This window comes from Taudactylus pleione, unplaced genomic scaffold (genome assembly GCF_031769625.1).
Source record: "Taudactylus pleione unplaced genomic scaffold, aTauple2 ptg000017l, whole genome shotgun sequence".
Classification (NCBI taxonomy): domain Eukaryota; kingdom Metazoa; phylum Chordata; class Amphibia; order Anura; family Myobatrachidae; genus Taudactylus; species Taudactylus pleione.
In genome coordinates this window covers 7,067,278-7,084,252 of record NW_028284419.1, presented here as the reverse complement: position 1 = coordinate 7,084,252, position 16,975 = coordinate 7,067,278, and the positions used below count along the sequence as shown (strand labels likewise).

General features: G+C 43.8%; 1 protein-coding gene across 1 annotated transcript in view; it reads right to left on the bottom strand.

Annotated features, from left to right (window-relative positions):
* The window catches only part of LOC148540773 (dimethylaniline monooxygenase [N-oxide-forming] 2-like), a 53,474-nt gene that overhangs the window by 18,646 nt on the left and 17,853 nt on the right, over positions 1–16,975 (bottom strand). The window contains exons 3-5 of the mRNA XM_088481709.1: positions 14,227–14,369; positions 10,100–10,299; positions 8,369–8,724 (exon numbers count right to left, since the gene is read on the bottom strand). Coding sequence (XP_088337835.1) covers positions 8,369–8,724; positions 10,100–10,299; positions 14,227–14,369 — 699 coding nt within the window. The remainder of the gene's footprint in view (positions 1–8,368; positions 8,725–10,099; positions 10,300–14,226; positions 14,370–16,975) is intronic.

Below are 16,975 nucleotides of genomic sequence, written 5' to 3'. Positions count from 1 at the left end.
CTCCCCCTCCGCTAACGGTACTTTGCACGTGGTACACTGTAGCCGGAGGGGAAAATCACTTTCAGACATGATGGCACCACGTATGTGACCTCTCTCACCAATTAAGTATTAAATAGGCGAGAGACCACCCTGCAGCACCGCACCGCAAGGGCTTTAGCAGAAAGAACAGGGACAGTAATAAAGCTGACAGTTTAGAGAAGAAAAGTTACAGGCAGCAGCGCTAGCACAGTCACATACAATGCAGAAAAATAACAATTCCTGCACTAACAGCGCTGATCACTCAACTACACAGACACAGGGCCTGGTAGGACACAGCGCTGCATACACAGACCTGACCACAGCGGAGGAGAGGTATGCGGGGGGACCCAGACCACGATGCTTCCGTCCAGCGCTTCCAGCAGCGTTCACCATGCGTTCTGGAGAAGATGGCCGCCGAGGAGCAGAGAGGAGGCTGGCCTGGGGGAGGAGCGCTGCCACAGGACCAGTCGGCAGCATGCAGAGAGGGCTGTGTGCAGCGGGGGAGGCGCCGGCTGTGAGACAGGGAAGGCGCGCTCCCCTGGCATGCATTTAACCCCTGGGACGCCGCAGCGCTACCGCTCTGCTGCGGTCCGCTGTCCCAGGGGGTAGTGGAAGCGCAGGTTGGTCGCCTGGCTCCACGCTGCAGCCAGTCCCCAGGGAGCCCCCTGCCTGGGGACTTAGGACCATGTGATCAGCGGGGACCCACCGCGGGACCCCGCTGCTTACCTCTGTCCCCCTTGAATCCGGCCATGGTCCGGAGCATCTGGGGTCACCGCTAGCTGTGACCCCAGACGCCCACCAGCATCCCCGGATCAGTACCGGCGTTCTGGTACCGGCGGGGTGTAGGGAAGACAGCATGGACGTCAGGACTGACTGTCCATGCTGTTCATCCAGATGTGCAGCCACAGCTGCATGAAGAATAAGCTTCAGGGGCTCTTCTAGCCCCCACTCCAACAGGTGCACCCGACTCCGGCCGGGCACCAAACTAAACTGAGGTGCCTTGGCCCGGGGGCGGGGTATAGGAGGGGGACCTAGTGCATCCTGGGAGGCTGAAAGCTTAACTCTTTGGTGCCCTGCGACTGACGTCACACCTATACCCCAAGGTATCCTGTGGATACCCTATGGACCCTGAAGTAGAAAAATAAATATAGAACACATTGCTTTATCACACCTGTATATAACATAGGCATGAGCCGGCACTCCTCGATATACAAAATATTTCTACCCTGGAGCCACTCACGTGTCCAATAGATACAGTTAGTTCAAGGCGGCACTTTTGGGACTTTTATACGAAGAAAATAATTAAAACACCAAAGTGGTAAAGTTCCGGTAGGACTGAAACGGGACGTTTTATGTATCGACTATATCTATATAAAGTCCCAAGAGTGCTGTCTTGAACTAACTGTATATATATATATATATGTAAAATATTCACTGGAGTAGTCCCAGGTGCCCTGACAAGCACTTTAGCTGCAGCCCAAAAACACAGAAAAGGACTATACCCTTATAGTCAGTCAAAATATATGCAAACAAGTACTGATAATCAGGATGCGCTGATGTCAAAACAGTGATGTTACTATCAAACAAAATACTTTCCTTGGTATAGTGGGTGTTGATTTCTTATATGGTTGATCTCTCACAAACAATAGTGATCCGTCACATGCAAAACCAGCAGTCCCTCTAATAAGGGCCCATAGATTTTAAAGGTGGAGGTATCCGGATAACTTCTCTTAGGTTCCCTATCAGGGGGCTACTCTGGCCACTTCCACGTATAAAATAGTCGTGTCACATTTCACCTACGTGTTTCGGGAGTGGCCTCTCCCTTCCTCAAGGCATTGCTTATACATTAAAAGGTTATATTATGAAGAAGCTGTTTGCACTCCTGCACATTGCTGTGCATTGCATTCAGGACTAGAGTACTAAATGGTTATATGTGAAAAATCTTTCCAAACACTCAGCTTAATGGGAACTTTGTCCCCCAGGGCTACTATTTGTGTCTATGCAATGCTTGTGCAGTTAGGGATTTCAGAATATTATGTGCATGCGCATTAGCAAAATATGTCTCAACTACAGTACATAAACATCAGCTTTGTTTGTAGTTAGTGTGCACCTCTGAATCAGGCCCCATATTTTAATGGCCCATGCCAAGCCAGTCAATGACAGAGGCAAAGATAGAGGAAATGAGTAGAGTTCTTTTACAAAGGTACCATTGGAACTTTAATGTATGCAAGTGTTGACACACATCCAGACATCACACATTCAGTATGTATTGTAAACCAATTTCCAATCAATCCTGGTAGAGAGCATTGGACTGCTGCTAAACATATTCTGACATGCCTTAAAGGGTGAAAGAAGGAAAGGTACTCTCTTTTTGTGAGGGCACTCAACCTACTAGATATAAAATGTAACTTTTAATCATATGCTGATAAAATAGTATAATATAAAAGACAAACATCTTTATATAGAACACTAGATGAACAAAACAGACAAAATATGCAATCTGGGACAGGGTAGGTGAATGAAAAGAGATCGGGTCAACAATATATCTCCAATCTCTAAATCCCAATGATTGTGGGTCAGACACGCTAATAATGACACTATGGTCCGGTTGTTGGCAAAAATAGATAAATGAATAAAATACAGTAAAGGGATAATAATATACCCCCCTCCACTGTAGACGCCGGTGGCTACCTAATAAACTCCCTGAAATTCAGGGTAGTACCCAACAGGCTGTCCCTTTTGATGAATTTCACAAGTGGGACATCATCAATGTGGGGATATAAATGAGTATCAGTATAATATATGAGCAGAAAAAATTATACAAACAGATATATCACATAAATTGCAATAGTTCTATGTAAATTGGTAATCAATAAAGTAAATGATGAGCAGAAAAAATACAAAATTAAAAGTGCAAATAACAATTTAGACAGGAAGATATACCATATTCTCCTGAAGGGTTGATAAATAATAAAAAATCAGATGAGTATCTCAGCGCAAATCATATATACTTTCTAGACAAGTTACAATGATATCCTGACAAAACAAATGTGATATGATATATTTACTGATAATTATAAATTAGAGTGTGATAGAAAGCAGGAAAGTAAATAGGAGTATAAGTCTCTCCAATAGCGTCGGGAGAAATGGCTGCTGCAGGATGTTTTGCATAAGCAATGGACACCGTTTGAGCGGATATCTTCCTGTGCATGGGGATAGAATTAGGACTCAGGCATCAGCTGTTGAGCGGGATATTCAGAGTGCGAACCTGATGAAAAAATTTCAGTGCAGACTCGCTCTCCTATTTCCCGCAAAATGAGAGTGCCTATGGAACAGATAAGTATGAAAAATAGGACACAATAGTGAAAAGATAAACGAAGAAAGAATACCTTGTGAGAGAAGGGATGTTCATGGGAATAAGTATAGAAGATAGGGACATCCGTGCACTAGGCTGTCCCCGCTGTGCCCTGATGTGTATACAGTGCAGGGACAGAGACATGGTGCGCTATTGAACTCTGTCCCAGAAGAAGATACCTGTGATACCGGAGTGGCTGCTCATGGTAGACCGCCGATAAGGGGTTCCCCTGGTGATCAAAGGGTTTCCCTATGGTGCCCAGACGCGCGTTTCGCCAGGAGGCTTTCTCAATGGGTGACCTGCAGAGGATGACGTGAGTTCCTGTATTAAACCAGCAGCGGCCACTAGAATTATGGCGATCATGATTGGCATGCAACAGTGTCCAATAGGAGGAATCATAGGTTCGTCCAATCAAAGGAATATGAGCTGATGGACTTATTTCGGAGCCAATCCGTACTGATGAAGGTCAATGCGTGGCTAATTAGCATATGTAAACAAACGGACAAACATGAGCCGCTTGAATGAGAGTATAGTCTAAGGATTGGCTCATATTGAGAATCCCTAACATAGTGGCGTCTTATGGTGTATGAAGGTACACATACCCACATGTCATATGCATGTGTATGTGTACATATCTCAATGTATTAGCGCATACGCATATGTGTACATGCATATGCATACATGCATGCTAGTTAAGGGATTAGAGAGGGATTGTGGCTATGGTAATTGGCATATACTCTCATGGGTGCACTTCCATAAAGAGATCTTACTGGATTTGATCCACAATACATTAGAAGCCTATTTTGGAACACACCTATTACACCTGACTTTGTTATCAGTCTAACCAGTGCTTAGGATATCCCTCTCCTTTTCCCTTGTACACATTGATGCCTTAAAGGGTACAAGTTCCTAAAGTTTGTATTTACAAGCATTCAGTGATGCAGATTGGGGAACGGATAAAGATAATAGGCATTCCTACACCAGATACCTTTTTGCATTGGCAGGCACAGCTGTTAGCTGGGCTATCATGGAAACAGTCTACTGTTGCCTTGTCTACCACTGAAGCTGAGTATTTGGCATCCATGGAAAATGCTAAAGAAACATTGCAGCTGAATGAGACTTTGTGTGAACTAGGTGTTCTTAGTCAATGTGACACTGTCAGCATTGCATGTGATAACATACGTACTATTGACTTTTCCTCCAGCACCAAACATCATGGTTCGACTAAGCATATTGCCATAAGACACCATGTCATAAGAGAGCTGGTAGATAGCATTTTAGTCAGCGTGAAATATGTGATTAGTGAGGAGAAACTTGCTGATATGTTGACCAAGGGTCTAAAATCACATATGTTAAATGTCTTTCTACAAAACTGTGGACTGTAGTGCATTTGAATGTTAATGTGTTACGGTATGTTTGCTTATGAGTGCTCTGCACTGTCTCCTCTTCCATTGCTGCTGAGATCCTGTAGTGCTGGATTCACGCTACTACACAACCTCCAACCCCAATGCGCTACTGTGCATGCACAACATGTCCGTGCATCTTTGAGCTTCATGAGTGTCTCTGTATGGCCCTGCTAAATACCACTGTGTCACCACCGCTAGTTACACCGTGTATTCCACTGCCACCAGTATATACTGTATAAGTGTGCAAGTATGTACCTCTCAATACAGCACACTTTCTACATTAACCCTCACACATTTCTAGCTGGATCAGTGGAACCTGCTGTACTGTATATCTACTGTAGTAACCATGTGCTACACTGCAACTCATGCTACCTGGCTAATAAACCAACACTGGTTAAGTTGTTCATCATGTGGACTAACCTCCATTACACACCACTGAAAACTTATATCAACACCTATAGGATCTGCCAATATGGTTTATTTTTGAAAACTGATTCACCCAATTTTTCACTTTGGTACATGTAGGTGGCATTAGTTAGTTACTTGTTCAGGCCTGGGAATGTAGGTTCCTCTGCCACAAAACTAAAAAGGTGTTACACACCTGTCTGAGAACACAGTTAAAACCTGCATAAGGCAGCTCAGAGAAAAGGCGAGGAGTGCCCTGTGAAGCCACTGTGTGTCTGAGTTTTGATAATTTCCTAAGATTTTATATATATATATATATATATATATATATGTGTGTGTGTGTGTGTATGTGTGTGTATATATATATATATACACACACACTTAGCAAGCAAACACAGGCACTGATGATATCAATCTCCTATTTTCGACCTCCAAGCATCACTTTGCAAATGTCAGGCCTGAACAGCTGGCACCTCAGTCAGGCAGGCACCTCAGCGGCACACAAACTCAAAGTGAATTTAATTATTCTAAAAAGCTACTGGAAATCGAGATTTGTAACATAAAGCATGGATAGATTTAGAGATAAAATAAAATATTTGCGCATGATTAACTTATTATGAATTAGGTGGAGCTATTGTACAATGATTGATATGGAATGGGTATGTCATACCGGCAGTCCGGATGCCTCCTATCAAAATACCAACAGTGGCATCCCGATGGTCGGTATCCCAACAGGGGTCGGGTAAATACTTACTCTCCCCACTTGTCCCCCCAAACCCTAATCCTCCCTTCTTGTAGCCTAACCCTAACCCTCCCAACCCCGTACCCTCAGGCCCGGCGACAGGGGGGGACTGAGGTTGTAGGGGGCTCCCAAAGGGGTGCCGTGAGTGGATGGTCCATCAACAACTCAGCTGATCGGGCCACGCACTGCCTCATTACCTGCCCATGGTTATTTACACAGCAGCACAGTCGGCCCTATGCTGTGCTGCTGCTAGTCTCACTGATTGACAGTCAGAGCCATGTGGCGCTACCTCCGCCTTCTATTCCCTGCTTTCATATTCTGCTGCACCGGCTCACAGTGTGACTCCTGGACTGAGGCTCTTCTGTTTACTGTAGGTTAGTGACAGGCTGTCTGTGACACAGTGTCTGTAATGTTTTAGGTAGTGTAGTTGTTGTTATTAAATAAAATGAAATATATGGATTATAATATTTATTTTAACCCTTTTCTTTACCATTAAATTTTTATTGTTAAATAAGTTGTATTTTTAGCAGTGGTGTGGGGTTGAAGGGTGTGTTGCAAGCCATGGCAAATATATTATTACATGGTTATATAGATATTTTAAACAAAGATAAAGTACAAAAGTTTTTTACACTTTAATATTATGCATTTTATCTTTAGCTAAAATATCTATAACAATGCAATAATATCATTACCATGGTCCTCATCAGTACCTTCCACCCCACACCAATGCTAAATATAGTCCATAACAGTGGATGAGAGGCAGGGCCGGCTCTAGGGGTGTTCGACCTGAACGGTTGAACAGGGACGCCACCCATAGAGGGCGCACCCTTCCCCAGCATCCTGATTCCAGCGGGACAGTACTGTCCCGTTGTTCAACCCATGGGCCAATGTGGCCCTCAGTTGGTCAAATCTGGGGGTTGGGGGACACCCACCGCCGCAGCTGTTCGGCTGTGCCGTCACCCCGGCGTCTGAATGGATGCTGGCGCATGCACCTGGCATCCATTCAGTGCTGTGAGAGGGCTGGGGGAAGCCCAATTAGTGAGGCTCCCCCCAGGCTAACGTTATTTGGAGGTGTGTCATGTGGGCACGCCCCTCGTATAAAGTCATGTAAGTAGCGTGGCCTATGGTAATTAGGCCACACCTCCAGTTTTGGTCGCGCAAAGCACTCGGCCAGCACAGGGCGCTATTAGACCTGGAGCCGGCCCTGGGGAGAGGCAAGAAGAGGTGGTAAGTGCCAAATGCACTCTAACCAGAACTATTTGACACTTAAAAGTACCAACATCAGTATGTGTGACAGCAGATAATGTAGAGAAAAATAACTTTTCTCTGTTATCTGCAAACATCTAATGAATTTGACATCTCCATACCATAGTATGGTGACAGAAAATAATTCAGATTTTATTACAATAAAACGATAAGCGCAAGTTTGAGGCTTAACGTTTTTTTCATATATCTGGCAGGATTATCTCTTGCTTTTGTTTTCAATGTATTTATTTATGTAATTCTTTATAGTAGCTATTTAGTTGTTAGGATATAAAGTTGTGTTTTGGCCTAGGGCTGCTGCATGATTGGCAGGGCACATCAGGCAAGTACAGGCCAGGTCTTCAGGGGTTGTCTGTGTACTATTGTAGCTTACTTTGACATGGCTCCTCTGTCTAGTGGCAGTGCCAGCATGGCGCTGTGTGACGTCATGCACCGCAATAAACAAAAAAAACATTATTGCACCAGCCACCGCCGGTGCAATAGAGGTTATTTTGTTTATTGCGGTGCAGCCCGTGACATCATGAAGTCACGCTGAGCCGCACTGGCACTGCCATTAGACAGAGGAGCTGCAGCAAGGTAGGTACTGGGGCTGCACTGTGGAAGCCGGTTGGCAAGTGGAGGAGCTGGCTGCAGGGAAACTGGGTTGGGGGGCCCCTAAAAAATGTGTGTTCCGGGCCCCATTATTTCTGTTGCCGGCCCTGCGCACCCTAACCCTCCCCTTTAGTGCCTAAACCTAAGTCTCCCCCCTTAGTGCTTAAAGCTAACCTTTCCCCCTTAGTTCCTAACCCTAACCCCCCCTAGTGGTGCCTAACCCTCCCCAGGGGTGTCTAACCCTAACCGCTCCCCAAAAAAACCTAACGCTAACCCCACTATGCTGCCTAAACCTAACACTATCCCCCTGCTGCTAACAGCTAAAATGCCCATGACTTACCTTGCTCGAGCTGGCATCTTTCTGTATTCCGGCGTCGGGATTAAAATAGGTGTCAATATTTCAATGCCTATCTTAAATCCTGTGTCGGGCTTCCTCCGTCTGGATTCAGATTGGCAGCATGCTGTCCGCCGGTCTGCTAACTACATCCCGATTAATATGCCTTTCTACTCGCACATGATTTACATACATAATCAAGAATCTAACAGACAGCAAGGAAGAAAAATGTCTACCTACATCTCTGCACAAACCTTTAAATACTCTGGTTGCCCAGCGGGCCTGAAGTTCGGAAACTGGCAGGAGGGATCCGAGAGGTTGAACAAGTCCTAGGAATGCTAGTGTTGGTTTCTCATGGCGTGTTGGGAAAACATTCTTGTAAAGAGTAACTTTGTTGTCATCAACTCTAATGACTGAGTCATCAAGAAATGGAAATGAGATGCTGTATCCCGTAGCAAATATAACCTCATCTAAATCTTCCACTACTGTCCCATCCTCAAAGACAACTGTTGATTCAGTGAATTTATGAATATCTGGCTTTACTCTAATTGCTCCACATAGGATTTGGCTGGGTAGATAATCATTAACGATGGGTTCTTTCAACAAGGATCTGTAAGATATGACAGTGGTTATCTCTAAAAGAAATCAGACTTGATGTACGCATGCGCACATATATTTAAATCAATGACTTGCCTTTTTGCTGTGCACCAAGTAACAAGTAAACAAACAGGTGATGTTTATGCCTTAATAGCGATTTGTATTCATTGTGAAATCAGATCTTTTTATGGAAAATAATGATTATTTATTAATATAATAAAATAAGAATACATTTTGTCACTTAAGTGATTAATAAAATAAAATAGTATTGTTTTTAAAAAAATTCCCATTCAATTTTATTATTATGGTTATTATTATGGTTTAGTTATTTATGTTATTTAGTATGAAAATGTGGACTGAGCGTTGCTCGGTTTTCTTAGTAATGACATTGATTACAGGATTTTAGTCGATATTCAATAGCATAAAACACATAGGGGGAGATGTACTAAACCTTGGAGCGAGATAAAGTGGAGAGAGATAAAGTACCAACCAATCAGCTCCTCAGTGTAACTTTACAGGCTGCACTTTGTCTCTCTACACTTATTCTCCAAGGCTTAGTACATTTTCCCCATAGAAACAAAAGATATTTGTGTTAAACATTGCTGTGCCTAAATCAGGGGTGGACACAATGTCGATGTTTGCGTAGTTGAGCAATTATTTGCTACTGAACATAAGCAAAAATTCCTGGAAACCCCTATGACACATGCGTACAACAGAGTGTATGCAGAGACCACTGCCTTGTATGGAATTGCTCCCATTTTAGTTAGAGGTGGAAAGCCATGTGCATTCCTAGGTGGTGTCTGGGAGGTGGCTTGAAGTGAGTGCAAAAAAAATGCCATCTCATGGACGTGTTATGAGAGTGACACAGGCATGTCAGTGAAGGTGACTGCGTTTTCAAATGCAGACCCACAGCCACAGCTAAAGAGGCCATGTTAAGAGAATTTTCAGAAGGAGACACTGCGTCAGCCATAGTGCCTCATAAGTGTTGACAGTGCAAGCAATGGTGTGCCAAAGGTGGAGTGTTTACAACCACCAGTGGAGCTGCACTGTCCACGAGCATTGAAATGGGCACCTTAGAGACTGCACAGTGCATCACATGCTAGTACACTAGGTGGTGGCATTTACATATATCGCAACTGCGAATCCGGAAATAAATCACAGCCGCACATGCATTAGCGTCCACTTCTGAATCAGGCCAGCTGTTCTTTATCATATTGTTGTTTTATATATGGCATATAAGTAAATCTTCATAATCATGCAACTTTACAGCCACACCAACATTTTTGGGAAAATACCTACTCAAACATTAGTTAACTACTGTACATAACACTGCTAGTTGTTTGGTACAATTTTATATTTGGTTAGCTACATGTTTAGCTAGTTCTTACCGGTCTTTAGGCTGTAATCCATAATTTGCGTGATCAAACCAATTGTTCATTTGCTTCTCATTCAACATGGATAAGAGTCCACTTGGTAAAGAATTAGTGATACAGAAATAGCAGCGTGTTGAAAGGACCATATCTATAGGGAATCCATGCTGGGAAACACGACTTACTACCCAGGAACCTTGTCTGGTACTTAGGTACACCTGGAATATAACAATAGAAGTAGAATTCTTACAATGAAACTGGAGTCAGCAGAATCTAAATCTATTCTGGCTTGAAGCGACAGTAAATGTTTCTATTTTTCTACTGCTCATACTAAAAATAGCATGGGTGTTATGCCTAAACACACATGTATGTATTGTATAGGTCAGTGTAGAATGTTTCATTAATGTTATGAATAATACCATATACTTGTAATAAACCATAACCCAGATTTTCACTTACTATATAAGAGACTTTCCCTTAAAGGTATTTATGCTTACCACTATTCAGATTGGTATTATGATAAGGAATAAATGGAACACTAATCAGGTCTAATAAGATATAATCCAATGTACTAGACTGTTGAAATATGTGTATACGATTGGTGATGGTGATAGGAGAATAATCGTATACACCAGTGTATCCCTCAGAGTCACCAAATAGTACAGTGCTTAACCAGTGAAGTGGTTTATTTAGCAGCAATGTTGAAGTACAACCGTACTCAGTTATGCACACTATAGACTATCAGCATGAAGCAGAACTTGAGTGGAGCATACAGACCACCAACCAGTGACTATATGTTGGTAGTGGTGCAGGGTGCAAGCAGTAATGGCTTTGTGGAAGGCAGTATAATGCAAGGTCTCACTAAGCTAAGTGGAACATGTCTGTGTTCCACTGTGGCGCTTCTTCACAGTGACAATATGGTGCCATGCATGTGCAGAAGTCCAAATTGTAGCCATCCTAAAGAAGCATCTTGGAGACTGCACAGTAGGGCTATCCAACTTTCAACACTCCCCCTTCGCTACAAGCTTCTCCATGTTACACAATTTTTTTCACTTTTAGCTTTACTGTAGCAACTTGTAAAAAATGTAGGGTGAGACAAGCAGGAAAATATCAACATTTTAGACAATTCTAGTCCACATTTTTTGAAAAGGATATTAGTCAGATTCCTCTCACTGACAGTGAGAACTATATCAACAGTCTCTTCCTTCACAAATTCACAACTGCTGTCACTCTCAAGTTTGTTGATGTCCCGATTATCAGGCATGTAACGAAAATCTCTCAAGGTATGTTTATAGAGTGTAAAATGTCTTGCCACTGGAAGTGTGATAGAATCAACCTACAAAGTGCCTTCTTTATGGAAGAAGGATGCAGTGGCGGTTCTAGGGGCTTGCAAGCAGGGCTATTGCCCTGGGCGCTGCAGCCTAAGGGCACAGCAGAGGTGTCCCTGCCCGCACCATCTAATTAGATAGCACCCGCCCGTGCTTGCCCACCACGTGAGCCCACCGCTGTGGTTTTCTGCCACTTACCTTCCCTCCCACAGTGCATTCTGGGAGTCCCTGGGCACGCAGGGGAGAGGCAGGCAACCCACCAGGTCCAGGACATGGAGAGCAGCAGCAGATTGGTGGCAGTGTGTGTCCCCTGTCCACAGCAAGAGAAATGGGCGAGACCACCAACACCTGCACCTGAATCATTCAAACTAGGGCAGCATGCTAGGGCACCGGATCCTTCACACTAGGGCAGCATGCCAATGCACACAGGTCATTTACACTAGGGGCAGCATGCCAAGGCTTCCAAGTCATTCACATTCACACTAGGTGGCAACATGCCAGGGTACCCGGTGCACATGGTACTGCAGGTCCTCACACCACCACCACCACCACCACTCACTCAACAGCTCCCTTCAGTCCCTGCTTGTTCAAAAGTCTGGGTTGTGATTACTGCTGCAGCCCAGGCCCTGCCTGTGTCTGACTCTGATCTCTGGCCCCTGCTGCTGTGTGAAAAAGGTATGTATATCTGATCATTCATATCATATTCTAAGGGGCATTACTCTGTGTGGCATATTGTGTAAAGGGCATTAGTGTCGCATAATGTGTATGAGGCATTACTCTGTTGCATAATGTGTAAGGGGCATTACTCTGTGTGGCATAATGTGTAAGGAGCATTCCCGTGTGCGGCATAATGTGTAAGACGCATTACCTTGTGTGGCATAATGTGTAAGGGGCATTAGTGTGTGTGGCATAATGTGTGTAAGGGACATTAACATGTGTGGCATAATGTGTAAGGGACATTACCATGTGCGGCATAAAGTGTAAGGGGCATTTAAAGTGTAAGGGGCATTACAGTGTGCAGCATAATGTGTAAGGAGCATTAATGCATGGCATAATGTATTATAAGGGGCACTACTACAGTGTGGCATAATGTGTATAACTGTGTGGCATAACGTGAATGGGCTCTGTGTGGCATGTCATACAAACTCTGGCAGTGCCATATTCACAAACTGTGCTGGTGTTCCCAATTCCTCCCAGTCATCCAGAATGCCGGTGGATGGCAGGCGTGACATCGTCGCGCATTGGCATTCTGAGAGTGGCTGCAGGAGAAGATGAAACAGCAGTGCATCCTCCTTCTGCTGGGTGTGTTTCCTAAAGTGATGATCAGGGGGCGTGTCACAAAGCCATACCCTCTATTCGGGAGTGTGTAGCGGGGTTCCAAACTGAACTCTCGTCCTGAGCTCCACAAGGTCTAGAACCGGCCCTGGAAGGATGTAATGCTATTCTTTCTTTCAATAATCTGATTGTCTTGCCCACATAAGCTAGGTTGCACTAACACATTATCAAATAGATGACAAAATGTCTGTCACAGCTTAAATGATGTCAAATATTGTAACTGGTTCCTTTAACATGATCGACAAAAGAGCCGCCAAGACATAAAAACTGGAAATTAATGCACCCATAACACTTAAATACTCAGTTTTTAGGTTACAACCATTTGTTGGTCTTAAAGGGACCGATGTCAGATTTAACTACCATATCATTAACATTACTGCACCTCATATTACAGAATAAAAGCTTTTTTTGACACAATCATCAAATGACTTTGGCAGACTGTATGATATGCCAGTGATGTAGAACAGTATTGCAAATGTGTTTGGATGTAATTGAATATGTAGAAGAGTCCATTCACATTTTTAAATAGCCTTCTGGATTACATTTTCAGGATAACCTCTAGCAACAGAGGATCAAATGTAGGATCAGATGTTATTTGTACTATTCTCAACCATTGTTAGTAAGGCAAACCATATTTCAATGGTTGCAGATGAATACTATCTGCCAAAAGAAGAGTGTTTTCATATTTATTCTTTCTGTAAATTTTGGTGGAAAAAATCTGAAATCAGAAAAAACAATATGGGCCATAATTATGTTGTTTTTCATACATGTGCATGAAAAGATTTGCATGTGATGGGGCCATGTTCTACCCCATAGCTGTCCCCTGATCTTTAAAAAAAGGAACTCTTAAACAATTTTTTTTTTTTTTGTGGAACACAATTTCAATAAGCAATAACAAAAATTCAACAGCAGGACCCTTATAGTGTAGACTTTCAGAAACTAGAGCCCTGATTGATTCCATTCCATCAACATTATCAATATTGGTATAGAGATTTGTAATATTAAGTGTCACAAGTAAGCAGGAGAGTGGCCCAAAGCATTAAGCTTATTAATAAAGTGGTGTCTTTTTAATAGTAGTAGCAAGTATTCTGAACCACTGGTTGTAACCAAAAATCTATGTACTCTCAAATTTTCTAAACTCTCACCCAATTATATTTGGCCCTATGTTTTTATGCACTTTATAAACAGAACTTTTTGCACTATTGGATATACTGTACTGGTTCTGATTGTTTGTTGCATATACCATGCACTACTGCTTTACACTATTGTGTGTACTGCTGGTCTCATCTCCTGCAGGAATATATATATACAAGTCACGTTTCTGATTTTTCTGTTTTTACTGATTTGTGAGTTCTCTTCTAATACACTTTATTGTGGAAGTGGAAGCAGTTAAGAACATACAGATTAGAACCCCCCCCCCCTCCCATTGTCATTTAAGCTTTGAATAAGGGACATGTACATAAGTAAATGTAGTGATTTTACCTGTTTTGCTGTGTGACTGATTTCCGCAGATATGTCTCCTGCTGAATTTCCGGTTCCTACCACTAGGACAGTCTTGCCATGGTAGTCTTCTGCTTTCCTGTAAAAACGGCTGTGGGTGTACTGACCTTTAAATTCATTTATGCCTACCAATAAATGAAACAAGAAACTAGTTTGTAGGACAAATCATTATTTTAATTTTGTAAGGGAATTCAATTCTATAGAATTTAAAGTTATTGTGTCTGGTTTGCCTTCTGAAATTAACTCAGTTACATGAGAACTTAGAAAAAAATTCTAATTTGCTTGTTTTACAATGTGTATAGCCAATATGATTGATGTGAACAAGTTAGAAAATAAAGAATTCAGAGACCGAAAATATTGTAAAGCTTTATAAATGGATGCTCTGACACAGAATTGTGATTTCACTACTTATTTATTACATTAATAATATAACATTATTAATAATGGGGACACTATTTATCATATTATAAAGGGATAGTACTTTATTTTTAAATGGGCTCAGTAATGTCTATCTTATTACTAGTCGAGGCAATAAATTATTTATTATTCTGGCTCCCCTGGCATGTGGGCACACTATTACTCAATATGAAATAATACTCTGTATGTGCGAACAAATGACCACTTCAGTCCAAACCCCAGAGGACAATGCTGAGTATCACTAATCTCTTACACAATTAATGGGGTTAGGAACATTTGTTTTATAAAAATCATCCCACTTCCACAGGGGCTGGCTGGCAACTTTTGGCCTGGGGGGCAGACACAAGTAAGTGGCCCGATATCTCCACCAGTGCATTGCAATGGAGAAAAGACACATGATAATAGCCTCTGTAAGTAAGGTGTGCCTAATGTGGGTGTGCTTTAAATAATGTAGAGAGGTTTGCAATGACAGCCAGATTAGGGAGCATCGCAGTTACTGCCATATAATACAGAGAAGTTCGCAGGGACCATCAGATCAGGGAATATCGCAGTGACTGCCATATAATGCAGAGAGGTTCGTAGGGACCATCAGATCAGGGAGTGTTGCAGTGACTGCCATATAATGCAGAGAGGTTCGCAGGGACCATCAGATCAGGGAGTGTCGCAGTGACATTATTATGCAGAGAGGTTGCAGTGACAGCCAGATTAGGGAGCATCGCAGTGACTGCCATATAATGCAGAGAGGTTCGCAGGGACCATCAGATCAGGGAGTGTCGCAGTGACTGCCATATAATGCAGAGAGGTTTGCAGTAACCATCAGATCAGGGAGTGTCGCAGTGAATGCCATATAATGCAGAGAGATTCGCAGGGACCATCAGATCAGGGAGTGTTGCAGTGATGTGCCATATAATGCAGAGAGGTTCGCAGGGACCATCAGATTAGGGAGTGTCGCAGTGATGTGCCATATAATGCAGAGAGGTTCGCAGGGACCATCAGATCAGGGAGTGTCGCAGTGACTGCCATATAATGCAGAGAGGTTTGCAGTAACCACAGATCAGGGAGTGTCGCAGTGACTGCCATATAATGCAGGGAGGTTCGCAGGGACCATCAGATCAGGGCGTGTTGAAGTGACGTGCCATATAATGCAGAGAGGTTCGCAGGGACCATCAGATCAGGGAGTGTCGCAGTGATGTGCCATATAATGCAGAGAGGTTCGCAGGGACCATCAGATCAGGGAGTGTCGCAGTGACTGCCATATAATGCAGAGAGGTTTGCAGTAACCATCAGATCAGGGAGTGTCGCAGTGACTGCCATATAATGCAGAGAGGTTCGCAGGGACCATCAGATCAGGGAGTGTCGCAGTGACTGCCATATAATGCAGAGAGGTTCGCAGGGACCATCAGATCAGGGAATGTCGCAGTGACTGCCATATAATGCAGAGAGGTTCGCAGGGACCATCAGATCAGGGAGTGTCGCAGTGACTGCCATATAATGCAGAGAGGTTCTCAGTGACCACCTGATCAGGGAGCGTTGTAATGGCTGCCAGATAACGCAGTAATCACCAGATTATGCAGAAATCATCAGTGACCCACATATAACACAGGTATTATGAATATACAGTAGCCCTCACACACAATAATAATACCCCCCCCCACATTCACACACATTATTACATCACCCCCAGCACCGACAGTATTAAAACACCCCATCCCCCCAAAGATAAAAATAACTACAGCCCCCCATTGCATAAGTATTCCAACACCCCCCTTCCCTCTCAAATGTCATTTAAACATGTAGTCCTCCACTGGCACTTACCTGCCTGGAAGGCTGCTCTGTCTCTGGTCCCTGCGGAGCTCCAGGGTACAGGAAGAGATCACACAAACAGGATAGACCAGTGAAGGGGCGGAGACTCGTGGTGAGGGGGCGGGGTCTTCAGCAGGGACATGAGGTGATGGATTAATATAGGCAGTCAGGGTAGGAGAGGGGGCGGCCTTCCGGTGAGGGGCGGGGCCTTAGCCGGGGAGAGGAAGGAGCCCGAGGGAAGGGACAGAGGACACAAAGAGGTTGGTGCACAGCCCCTGCAGCGGAGCGGCCTCAGAGGGAGTGCTGCTCAGTGTGCAGCCACAAGCTACATAGGGTGACAGACAGCCCGGTAACAGGCAGAGAATGCTGCCCAGCCGCGCTGATGCTGCTATAGTCGGAGCGACTGAGAGCACTTTCTGCCTGTCACCCGGCCGTCAGTCATATGATACCGGCCCTCACTGAGGCAAAAGTCTACCGGCCCGGGGGGCATATGGCACCCTGCCCCCCGGGC